Genomic DNA, 12889 nt, shown 5'->3' on the forward strand with positions numbered 1-12889 from the left:
TGCATTAAGAGGAAAGATTTCACGTTAAGTGTACTTACCACAATAAAAAAAATATGACTTAGAAAGCTAGACCATATTCAAATCAAGTTGACATTATCGTGACATAGTATAACTGATATGTCTTCAATTACACCAAAATTGCATGTCAGAAAAATCTGTGCGATAATGTTATGTGTATTGAAGTTAAATGTTGACTAACAAATAATGAGTTATATATTACTAAAATATATTTTATATTCTTTCAGGTGCTTTTAGATGAAATATATTTTATGGCAACTATGCAGAATATGCAAACAATGGAATATAAAGGATTACTCTAAGGGATTTTTTTTTTGTAGTTAAACCATGAACAACAACAAAACAGTAGAAAACACATATAAGAAAAAAAGCTTTTTAAAAAATAAAGCCCCAGAGATGCAATAATTATAAAATAAACTGGGTGGGTCATATTTTGGGCTTCTGACTATGCGGCTTAACTAATCACAGTAAATCTTACAACATTCCCATGAGAACTGCAATGAGTTAGATCTCAGCTGCCCAACACTGAGCTGTACGCCTTATGAGTCTCACATGTACTATTAATACGTAAAATTGTGAAAACTCTAAATTCAGCCAAATTCTTCTGCTCTCCAAAATGACTTGGGTGCAGTTCAGTCCATATTTTCAGTGACTTTTCATTTATCTTAACAGCTTCTCTCAGTTCTGGTTAATTCCTTCCTCAGGCTTGCCAGAGTCAAGTACTTCCAAGAGTCTGGCAAGTCCCATCTGTGATGAGTCACCTGCAGCAGAGTCTGCAGGAAGATCAGATGGGGCTGGCACAGGCAAGGAGACTCAGTACCCAGAAAAAGTGTCTGAATGTCTCTCTGATTCTCTCCCACACTGTATTACTTTTCCCATTTTCTTCCACCTTACTGACTTTCAGACAATAGAGTGTTTGCATGTTTTCCTTTTTTACAGTGCGGAAAACTTAAACCAGAACCATCCTGGAATGGCTATTTAAATAAGCAGGCAAAGTGACCTGTGTTATCACAACCAAAGAGCCCTCTGAACATCCTCTCCCATAAAGTTTGTCCCACCTTAGATATGAGAAAAACAATAATATAATTAAAATGTTTAAGAGAACCTAGCTGAAAGTGGTCGATTTTCATGGTGCTGTTGTTGACAGGGCCGAAGATGGTGATCACAGAGATTTTCCTGGTGGCCATCTTGCAGAAACTTTCCAGATATTCATCACGTTGTTGCACATACATATTGTTCTCAGCCTTGGGAGCAGTGATCAGCTGGAGGTGGGTGAAGACAAACAAATACTAATTTATAGTGATAGTTTCACACTGGGGCAAAACCCAAAGAGATGATTTGAAAGAGAGGGCTGGTAGTGACTGCATCTATCCAAGACAGCTTAGAGTTTTCTACTCACTTCCATTATTTACCTCCATTACTAGTCTCCATGTGTCTCAGTTTTCTCATTTGTGAACTCTGCAAAGGAATACTTATTTTGCAAGACTGCTGTGACCATTACATGAATACTTGGCACACAGTAATTGTTCAATAAATGTTATTTTCCTTCCCTAATTTTGATCTTCATTATTCTTATTGGCTGATTAGATATTGGTTAATTCAATGGTTACTACTATTATTCACATTTCACAGGGTTAAGAGAGTTTCATAGCCAGGTCCTGGGCACTACGAAACTTTAGAATTTTTATTAGAAAACCTTGAGGAAAGGTTTTATGATGACTTTCAGGCCTACGTTTTGTCACATAGAATGTATTAATTGTCACATTCAGCCTGCACAGAGTTGGTGGTGTTTGTCTTTGGATATTGCAGTTTTCCAACAGGATGTCTTTTACTCTAAGTTTAGCCTTCTCTTTGGTTCAGACCTGGTATTTTTCACCTACCCCTCTGTCTTTCATCCTCATTCTGTGACCCTTGTTTTCTGGGGAAAAGAAAAAAGAGGAAAGACAAAGCAATCAAAAGAAATACTTTAGTCACCAGGAATCTGAGAAAATGTAATTTATTTTGGATACAGTGAGGATAACCCTATTTTTAAGAGGTCCTTTTGAATCTTTTCTCTGAGAATGTCTCACTATTTTTATCTAACCTAATACAAAAGCTTCTCCACTCTCTTGATTAATTTAGTTGCCCTTCCCTGAGCCTTCCCCAATTTTACCAGGTCTTCTTGAGCTGAAGCTAGAACTGTGTTCCACACTCCACAGGCTAGTGGGCATAGTGCTGCTCACCTTGGAGGTGAGAGGATGTGAAATTTTATTGTGATGATGACCAGGTCTTTGTTGAGATCTTTGATCCCAAATAGATCACCAGGCTGATGTCTGCAATGAACGCTGCCTATTTGCCCTTTGTTGCGTCATCACTAAGCTCAGAAGCAAGCCTCTATAAATCATTTTTCTGTAAACAACTTTTTGCATTTGACTAAATACAAATGTATCAGCCAATTTTCTTGCATTTGACTAAATTCAAATTTATCAACCAATTTTCTATTTATCCACCTAACCTTATAAAATATTTCTGAAGTTTATGACTATTGGCATTTTTCAGAGGGCAAGTCACCAGGCTGTGTACCTCTTCCAAATATTTTATCAAAAATGGTTAATAAATCTGGTCTCAGCTTGATCCTGCTGTTTATTTTTCTCTATCAGAGATGTCTGTATTGCTGCCTGCAGGCTTTCCCTTCTAAGAATTCTCTCCGCATGACAAAATACGCTCCCTCAAGGAAATTAAACGTGTTCAATCGCCTTTGAATGGAACATTAACAAAGGTTTTCTGGGATGAAGTTTTTGTTTTGTTTTGTTTTTCAGATCACAATTAATTCTAAATAGACATGCTTTAGTTTATTTTTCCTGTGTTTCTATGCCTGCTCATATGGACATTCTGGGTAGGAAATGTTTGTTTTAGGAACAACAATTTTTCAAGGGGAAAAACAAAATTTCTCCAGATTTATTCATTGATTCACACTTAGCTTTAAAACAAGATTTAAGGCAGCTACAAAAAGATGTGATGATGGTATTTTTAGTTACTTGGTTTGTTTTTAATTAGCTTTATGGCATCTGAAAATATTTCTTCAGATTTCAATGGGAGCCCAGATACCGAAGTTTTAAGTTGGTATATTTTAGGTCTTTTTTTCTGACTGTTTTGTGCTCAAAAACACACTATTCCGAAATAAATAAAATGAATGTTTAAGTAAAAACACAAAACAGTAAAAACAAAGGTAAGAGAAAGGGACTTACTGTTAATGGTTTTGGACTCCCTATTCTAAATTAAGGATAAGCACATATTTAGAATATATTTAGAGGAGTTTCTAGGGCAAAGCTGCTTAGATGTTAGATGACAGAAAATTACCTGTTTCTGTAACTTCAAATTCATACATAGATTCCGTTTCATTCATCCCATACTTTGCCATAGACCCTTACAATCTGTAGACAGACCATGGTATGACAGGATTTTAAGAGTCCTCAACCCTCCTCTAGTCTTCTCCTCCTTGTGTATACTAAGAATATCAGACAGTATGTAATCACACAGAACCTTATCCTCCCCTATGTGGTAGATTCTCCCACATGGCTCTATATGTAGTGATGAGAGGCCATGGATATCCCATGGGAATCTCATTTAAATAAATAAAAGCCTCTGATATTTACTTTCACTGCAGACCCTTTGCCCAAGAATGCCTTTAACCACCAGGGGGGTGACATTCGTTTTGCAGGACTCATTCCCTAACTTCCAGCCCTCCACGTTCTGATCCCGGGCTCTCTTTTGCTAATGTCCTCCTATACCTCCCTTACCTGACCTCTTTACCCCCTAGAGCCAGACCCAGTCTAAATTAGGAAACGAAAGGAATCTTGGGCAGAGAGGCACAGAGAAAGAATAACTGCAGTCAAAGTCAGGGGGTTGTCATTTCGGTCCTAGTTCGGCCCCCGGCTAGCTTGTAGCCTGAATAAATCCACTTAAACTTCTGAAGCTCAGCATTGTCGTTGTTACAATGACACAACTTTCCTGCCAACCTCATCAGGTTGTGAGATCTGAGCAAAAGTAAATATATCTGTATATCTTTATAAGTACATAACATGAACTTATTACAGGTTGATTTATTCTTAATAAATAAATATGTGTTCCCCAAGCACACACAGGTATGTTGCCTCTGAATAATTCACCCACAATCCCTCCTCTGTCTTTGCCCGTGTCACTCCTCCTACCTCAGAAACCTGCCCCCTCCCTTGTCTAAATCTGATTCTTTCTTTCAATGTACTATCCTCCTTAAAGTCTTTTCTAGCACACAGAAAAGTCTTTTCCATCACTTCTTCCTTTTAATTACTGCTCTTATTGTCTGCCCCGCCCACTTGGAATTTAAGTATTTCCTTAATTTACTATATAACGGTCACATCTCCCCAGGCAGAATGTAAGTTCCTCAGACTCTATTACCGTCCTGCAGATGGTGGGGGCATAAATGCTGGCCAATACTCCTCAGGTTGTATAGATCACCCCAGTCAGAGGAGAGGAGAGGGACTCAGGAACAAAGGGGTCCCCTGGTTGTTGTGAGTGTCTAGATGCAGGCTACGACCTTACCAGTTGGTAAAAACACTCTCTTACGTTTAGTCTGCACCTCAAGTTTGCAACTTTTAGGGAAGACTGACCATCTGAACCCATTTCAGGGACTCTTTCCCTATGTTTTGACATCTCCATCCCATTCACTTTCTAGTTTGGCAGTATTTCAGACAGTGTTTAAAATGGGAACCATTTCCAGTCCCCTCTTCCTAAAAGGAGCAGCTTAGAGCTCCTCAGTAAACACTATTTTCTGTCACTTGGCCTCTTTCCAGTTTGATGGCAATAAATCAGGGCATGTATCATGAATTTAAAACTGTGTTGTATTTCTTTTTCATGCTTCTGTTCCAACTGGTGTCTTGGCTCAATGAGCCTCAGAGGATAAGGAAGCCTGTTTGCATAAGTAAAGAGAGCAAACAGCAATGGAAAAAAGCTAGAGGGAAGGTATTTTAAGTCTCAGATTATTCAAAATACTGTGTTAGGCTCAAAACACTAGAGTCTTTTTTTTGTGTTTGGTTTGGTTTTGTTTTTACAGGATTCTGAAAAATAACTTTCAAGCTAATAGTCTGCCTTAGTACAGCAGAAACCTTAACTCCTTTCCCAAAATCAAACCAAAGAAGTTGATTGTTGTCCCAATACACAGATGTCTGAAGTAAGGTTGGAAATACTAACCCACCTGAATTACAGGAGATTCGGTCACCCAATAATTCTTTTTTTTTTTTTTTTTTTTGAGACGGAGACTCGCTCTGTCCAGGCTGGAGTGCAGTGGCGCGATCTCGGCTCACTGCAAGCTCCGCCTCCCGGGTTCACGCCATTCTCCTGCCTCAGCCTCCAGAGTAGCTGGGACTACAGGAGCCCGCCACCACGCCCAGCTAATTTATTCTTGTATTTTTAGTAGAGACGGGGTTTCACCGTGTTAGCCAGGATGGTCTCGATCTCCTGACCTCGTGATCCGCCCGTCTCAGCCTCCCATAGTGCTGGGATTACAGGCTTGAGCCACCGCGCCTGGCCTCAAAGAATTCTTAAACTTGCACTTGAATTCATTCAATTCAGCATTTGAGGTCCCTTGTTCATTGACAAGTGAATAGATCTCAGAGCGCAGAATGATGGCTTGTCAGCTATACTCCCCATAGCGCAATACTTTGGTGATAAGCTTACCTATACTCTCACTATCGTCAACCTCAAACTGACACCAAGCAGTCTGAAGGATTAGGTTAACTGGAATCCAATCTATTGTTTTTGACTGACTGTCTGGAAAGCCAGAGAATTGAGTGCAGAGGACTAGCTGTGTATTAAAGGCAGAAACTCCACATTTGTGCTTAGCAATCCTTTACCACTTATCTGGGTGACTCAAGGTTGAAAATGAATTTTTAAATTTATTTGTATTCATATGTATTAACCTTTTAAATTCATATTTATTAACTGGCAAGATCATTCCTCAGTTTCCCCTTCACTTTATGGCATGTCCCACAGGAAGTTCATATTCAAAAGAAATCAGAAAGGGAGATTGGCCTGAATTTGAGCTTTCAACTCAAACAGATCTGAGTTCTAATTCTGACTTCACCACATATTAGCTATATATCTTGGGTTCTGTTTTCTCATGTGTAGAAAGGGGTTAATAAATCATTCATTGAGGGATTGTTTCGAGAATTAAACCACACAGTCTTGGCAAAGTACCTTGCAGGATGTGCCCTTCTTCATTAATAGGTTTAGAGGCAGGAGGTTTGAAACAGTGAACACTAGTCTAAAAATAGGACACCCGGCTCCACCTGCAGCTCCTGTGAAGGCCTCTAGGAAGCCATCCATCTGGGACCTACACCATTGCTGTTAGTGTTTCTGTAATTGTTAAGTAGCAGTTATGTGATATGTCCACATCTAAAGAATGGTATAAATAAGGACAAAGCACTAAGGGTTTACAATAAATGGTAGTTAAGTACCAGGTTACTGAAAAGCTGAGAAGATGAGCTGAAAGTCCTGCACAAAATTTCACGGAATGTAAACCTGCTTTCAGTTTGAGTTTACTGGGTTAAGTTAAGGCCAGTTGGAGGTAGCTGTTCTCAGCCATACTTAAATAGCTTGAGAGTGCTAAGCCTTAATGAATAGTGATTGAATCACTGAGGTTCCTGAGTAACATTAGCCAAGTTTGATGGGAAAAGTGAGTGGAAAAGGCTAAACCGCACCAACAATGTTTTTCACCCATTGGTCTCCTCTCTGGTGAAAACTTCTTTTCTTTCCATCTTTTGCTTTGGTATCATGTTTATTTCATTTGGTCTTTTCTAATCCATTCTTACTTTAGACATCATTAGCTCTTCAGAAGACACATTTCTGATATGATCATCAGCTGGGCGCACATAGGATCAAAAGTCTGAAAAGCCTTCTGTTAGTATTTTCTTTCTAATAACAAACCTGGTTCTCTCACTAGCCCAAAGAACCAACACTGCCAGGCGCAATTCCAGCTGGTTTCTGTTTTGCCTCACATGACATCAGCAGAAGCTGTCATTTGAGTTTCATTTGCTAGAAATTTATAAGCAGGGATACCATTAAAAGCAGGAATGGCCCAGCTGGGCTTTCAGATCCCCGACTAAAGGAGTGGGGAGAAGGAGGGAGAAATGAAAAGTATGACTAATATCAGGAATACACTATGAAAACCCCTTTCTTTTGACTCACAAGCTGGCGGCAATGGGAAATATTTGCCAGATGGGTGCACAATTACAATCCTGACATTTTACCCGTGATTTTCTTTTTTTAAACCTGACCATGAGGAACATTTTGCCTGCCCTGTTGGCTAAATGAACAGAGTTGGGTGATGTATTTTAATGGGTTGGATAAAGTTGTAGACACTCAGGAGGAGAGCATTGGAGCAAACCACTAACGCTTTCCCATGCCCCAAAGAGAGCAGTTTGCCCCCATGGGCTCCCTAACAGACATTCAAGTGTCAGGTAGAGTTTTACTCTGAAATCTGATTTCTTTTTTGCTCTAAGGGGAACATTCCCATTTAAATATATGTACACTGAGAATATCCAAGCGGCCTATCACCTGATAACCTAAGTTTATATAGACACGTTAAGGCTCTGGTTAGATATTGCACCAATATACAGAAAATATATAACAAAACACACAGAGGCATACAAATAAATCCTTAGAATCCGCCAGAGCTAGGTTTTGCTCTAACACACAGACCTACTATCCATGTAAACAGCTAAGAGAATTTGTGATATGTCCCACTCGTGATAAACATCACAAAGAACTTTGCTCTGAGTAATATTTCAAATGCACATTTAAACTTTCTGAAACAACATATGATAAATGGGCACCAGAGTTCCTGTGCCCAGATCATTAACCAACATTTAGGCTAGCTTGGAAAACCTAAAAGATTCTCTAAGAAATGCCTTGAGAAAAGAGAGCCTGTTTCTTTTGGTGGGGGAAATGCGGGGTGTGCAGTCACCTTGTGCCTTCAGGAGGATGGGTGCTGCCCTCAACGGCATGAGTTGATTCTCTCACCCAGGCATCTGAAAAAATCATTCCTGACTCACACTACCCAACATCAATTTATTGATCTTTTACCCAGAATTAATGGCAACAATATCCTTTTCCTCCTTGACAGCCTGGAGTAAAAAGCTAGCCTTAAGAGCCAGGGGTAGAAATTTTGGAGGGGCAGTAAGAGGGAAAGAGAAGACATGAAGAGGAGAAGGAGCCATTTGCACATCACTGATAAAATCTGCCCTTTTATTTGGCTCATTCCTGTCCAAAGCCCTCATTTGGTGGTGGCAAGTGATGGCCAAAAGAGAGGGTTGCTGAGATGCATCTGTGACTTACTCAACACGAGTGGCACTCAGAACCACAGACCAAGGGCAAGTAGGGACAGCTTGTCTCCTTTTTCACACACTGGTGCACAGGCACATGCATGTACGCATACACATTTTACAGAGCCCCCGGAGAAACTGACATCTAGATTTCAAATTCAGGTGTATTTCTAGAGTAGTGGAAATTGAAGCAATTAACTCAGTTCCTCACATTCCACCCTTTGGCTCTTCCTAGTAGTTGGACAGCGATGGGAGAGGTAGGCTTTAAGGGGAGAAGATTTCTGATAGCTCATTTTAAAAGGATCCATGAAGGTCACACTAACAAGGACGCTTCCCTACTCCCAGTCATCCCCACTCCCCACCCAAGCTGTCTTTTTTTTGAGTACTCCAGTGTTGATATAGACCTAATTAGGGAAAGAGGGGACCTCTGCTATTGTCCCATAGACATGATTCTAGTTCCTAAGTCAGACAGACAGAAACCCTTTTAATAAGATGTGACTGAAGTCAATGCACTTCCTTTTGGGAATTTCATCATTCTTTTCATCCTTGGGACTTGGTAAAAGGGAGCTCTGTCCAGAAATATCCCTTGGAAGAGAGTGGTAGAAATGGGGGAAGGGTCCCTACAGGTCTGGAAGAAGCTGACTACAGGTGTTCTCCTGGGCTCATGTGTAGGGTCCCCCAGCCATTGACTTTGTGCCACAGGGCCATGAGTTGTGTGAGCAGAACTTCGTAGGGCACTAAACCAGAAGGAGCTATTGGCCTGCTGCCCTCTTTTGCCAGACTTCTGAGCTTCTTGACACAGTACAGGTTCAGCCACAATCTGGCATCTAGCAATATGATTTTTATATAACTAAAAAGACAGACATTAACATGCCCTGCCTCAGCCCATAGAACAACACCAAGGAGAAGGCTACTTACAAGGAGCCTTCGTTTGCCTTCAAAGGACCCCAGCAGGTCAGCCACTGACTTCTTGGGACTCTGCGTGAAGTGTTTGTTGGTGGGTTTCTGATAGCCATCCTGTTCCGTTTTACCTCCTTTTTTCTTCTTGCTCTTCTCTTTCTCTTGCTTGCTCTTTTTCTCAGACTTCTTCATTTGCTTTTCACTCTTAAGTAACTTGTCTGCATTCTCATTCTTCATCTTTTTTTTCTTCTCCTTCTCGGGTTTCTCAAGCTTTTCATGCTTTTTAGACTCCTTTGCTTTTTTAAGGGGAACATTCCCCACCTGCAGCTCCTCCTCCAGCTGAGAGGCAGTAGGCCGGCTGAGGTCATACTTCTCCTCATACTCATTACTAAGAATTTTGTCCTGGGCCTTCTTTTTGGGAGGTTTCTCCTTTGCTGGCTTGGGAGGACCTGGCACCACATTTGGGTCTCGATGGCCATGTTCCCGCCTGTCCATGCGGTTGTCCCGGAAACGGCCTGGGCCAGCAGCCCTTGTGCTGGGCTCTGAAATGGTGGTGGGAGGGGCATCTGTGAAGCTCTCCAAGCCGGTGGCCTTGCTGGGTCTCCTGGTTGTCTGTGGCCTCTCCCTGTGCTGATCCTTCCGGGATGGAGGGTAAAGATTCTCTGAAACTGAGGGTCTCCTGGCAGTGGTCACCTCAGTGGTTGTAGGAGGCCTGTGGGAGGGTGAGGGGGTCCAGGGCCTCTGCGTGGTGGGAAAGGCAGTGGTTGTCATAGGTCTTGCAGCAACTGTTACCACCCGGGACGTGGACCGAGTAACTGTTGTGGCTGGAGCAGGAGGAAGGGTGGTGGCCCTGGGGGTTGAGGGAGGTGGGGGCAAAGCTGGTGTAGTGGCAGCCAGTTTTCTCAGGACCTTCACCCGACTCTCTCTGGTTGGTGGGACTTGTGCTCTCCTGGGATCCTCTTTCCTCTTCTCGCTGCCCAGGCTCGGCCTTCCTGCTCCACCTCCACCATCATTCCCCTCCTCCACCACCTGGCCCTCTACACCAGCTGCCTTACATTTCTGGACAAAGCCCTTCTGCCTGATCTTCTCGATCCTACGGATGGGGCCTTGGTCGATGACCTCGTACATGGCTTCCAGCCTAACGGGGTATGGGTAGCGCTCCTCCACCTGCAGCGTCTTCTTCAGCAGCACCATGCCAAACTTGCCCTTCTCCAGCTTCAGGAAGCTCATCAGCTTAGGGATGAGGCTGGGGTCCAGGGACTGCTCCAGGATCTGGCCCTCACTGGTGATCCTTCTCACCTTGCCTCCTTCCTCGCCTGCCTGGTGGAAGAGCACAATCTGTTGGATATGCCTCTCCGCCAGCTCACAGTACACATCGTCCTTCAGCAGGCTCATCATGAGGCGGTAGTAGCCTTCCGAGGCATGAGGGGCTGAGATGACCCACACTCTGTTCTTCCCTGCAAAGCTGGCAAGGATGTTGGGAGAGCTGGATCCCGAAGGGAAACGCAACATTCTTGACCGAGCTGAGGACCCCTCATCTCTGATCATCTCACGCGGAGAGCTCCTGGCCGCTGGTCTTTGCTCAGGTCTCATGGGGGCCCCATTGACATCCACGCGGGCTGGCGGCTCCGTTGCGTGAGCTAGTCTCAACACGGGCACACTCCTCCTTCTCTGGAGAGGCTGAAGGTTTGGTTGTTCCAGAGTGGATCTCTCAATTCCACGAGACCTCCCAGTGTGCCTCAGAAACCGAGCTGGCCTACTGCTGTCCAGAGAAACCAAAGGCACTTTCCGCCCTCCATGGCTGTCTCTGATCGTGGCGTGGGGGTGGGGTTCTGATCCACACACGAGCCACACGGCCAACAGCATAGTGAAACGGGGTCCCATTCTCCATGTCATTGTGTAATCCACTTTGCGATGCACCGAGGTCATAAGACAAAGGGGAGGGGGAAAAAAAGGAAGAAAATTATTTAACTGGAAACAGAGCTGGTCATTTTCTTTTTCTGCATCTCAGCCAAGGGGAGGGGAAAAGGGTGGTTAGAGAAAAAGGAGGGAGGTCAGGAGATGGAAAATGGGATGAGATTCTGTTACTTTCAAGCCCCTATAATTTGTTAGTGTTTAACAGAGACAGTTACATTAAGCAGGAAATCCAATTCAGTTTCCCAGTCAGCATGCTTGCACTGTTTCAACTAAGGCTCTGGATGCTCCAAAGAAAATGCAAACTGGCATATTAATTATGACAACATTCACATTTCATTCCTTCAAAATAAGCGACAAAGAAACAAATAAACACACCAAAGACAGAAAGGATTACACACTTACATGGTGGCTCATAGAGATGGAATGCAGAGGCTTGCAAAAGAAATCAGAAGTTTGGTTCCCAGGACAGTTTCCTAGATGAACTACTTTTCCTCCCAGCCCTCTCTCTTTTCCGAGGGTGAGCAATACAAAAGGGGTGTGCTGTAGCTCCAGCTTTCAGAGTACCGCCACAGATCCACAGCCCGTCCTGATCTGAGAGCTGAGCCGGTTCCTTTTCTTTCTGGCTGTGTCTTTTTACCTTCTGGACAAGTAGGATGAGGTGAAAGGAGCTGTCCTTATAAGTCTTTGTATCTCCATTTGTCTGCAGTTTCTCCTTGGTCTTGTGTGTCTGTGTGTGCCAGTCCCTTGTGCCGACACAGGACGTCCCTTAAAGTCCAGTCCCGGCGATTTCTGAATCTTACTCTTTCCCTCTTTAAAGTTCCAGGATCCTTCTTATCTCCCTTTTCCCCACAGTCTGGCTTAGTCTCTTTGTTTCCGGGCGTAAAAGCACTGGGATTAATATGTTTTCCAGGCTGAGGGAAAACACAGGAATGTGATGTTGAAAAAGGACTTTTTTCTTTCCCTGTGCTTCTCTCCTCCCTTTATTTCTCCCTACCTTTTTTCTCTCCTCTTTTTCTTCTTCTTTTTCTTCTTTCTCTTGCCTGGATTCACTAGTTTTGCTCCAAACCAAACTCAAACAACAGCCGCCACTGGAAATCAAGGAAACTTCACTAAGAATTTAACAGATCAGCAAAACACTGCCTCCTTCCCATTTCAGCACGTTCGGAGTGGACTCAGTGAGGAGGGAGAGGGCTGTTCTTTGGGGTGGGGGAAAATTTTGAAACTCCACACATCATCATAAATCACTCTAGAATAGGATGACTGGTGACTTAACCCCTTCCAAACCAAGTCATCGGGGTACCTTCTTTTCCAGTCTGTTCTTACATTGCACTTTGGAAGGAGAAAATTCTCAGATTTCTGAATCAGGCTACATGCTTTTCTTAGAGACAGATACTCATTTGGGTCAGGGTGCTTGGCTGTGCAGACACAGACAGTATATATGTATTTATAGTCCCATGTGTATATTTTTATATCTTTCTCCCTGTTTTGTGCTTTTAGTTTGAGGTTGGAAAACCCCATGGAAAACATGACTAGGTTGTTTTTATTTTATGCTAATTGGGGATCATATTACTGTGTTCTTGGTCCTAGTTTCTCCTCAGCATGGAGGGAAGCTGGTAAAAGGTTAGAAATGCAGGCAATGGCTGCAAGTCGAGATTGCAGTTGACTATTACATCAGGGAATGGGTATTATGATCTCTAGCTTCGAAGCTCTGGCTG

The 12889-nt window shown here is 42.9% G+C and overlaps 1 protein-coding gene across 2 annotated transcripts in view; it reads right to left on the reverse strand.

Moving 5' to 3' along the window:
• The window catches only part of CCDC80 (coiled-coil domain containing 80), a 35574-nt gene extending 23232 nt beyond the window's left edge, over positions 1-12342 (reverse strand). Inside the window, exons 1-3 of one of the 2 annotated variants that reach the window (XM_073009718.1) lie at positions 11577-12342; positions 9276-11164; positions 1124-1280 (exon numbers count right to left, since the gene is read on the reverse strand). In XM_073009718.1, the coding sequence (XP_072865819.1) occupies positions 1124-1280; positions 9276-11153 (2035 nt within the window). In that variant the 5' untranslated portion in view covers positions 11154-11164; positions 11577-12342. Of the gene's footprint in view, positions 1-1123; positions 1281-9275; positions 11179-11576 lie in introns of those variants that run through there. The other variant, XM_073009717.1, reaches the window with a different exon arrangement.
• Between the last annotated feature and the right edge of the window lie 547 nt (positions 12343-12889).

The sequence above is a fragment of the Chlorocebus sabaeus genome, chromosome 22 (genome assembly GCF_047675955.1).
Source record: "Chlorocebus sabaeus isolate Y175 chromosome 22, mChlSab1.0.hap1, whole genome shotgun sequence".
NCBI classification, from domain to species: domain Eukaryota; kingdom Metazoa; phylum Chordata; class Mammalia; order Primates; family Cercopithecidae; genus Chlorocebus; species Chlorocebus sabaeus.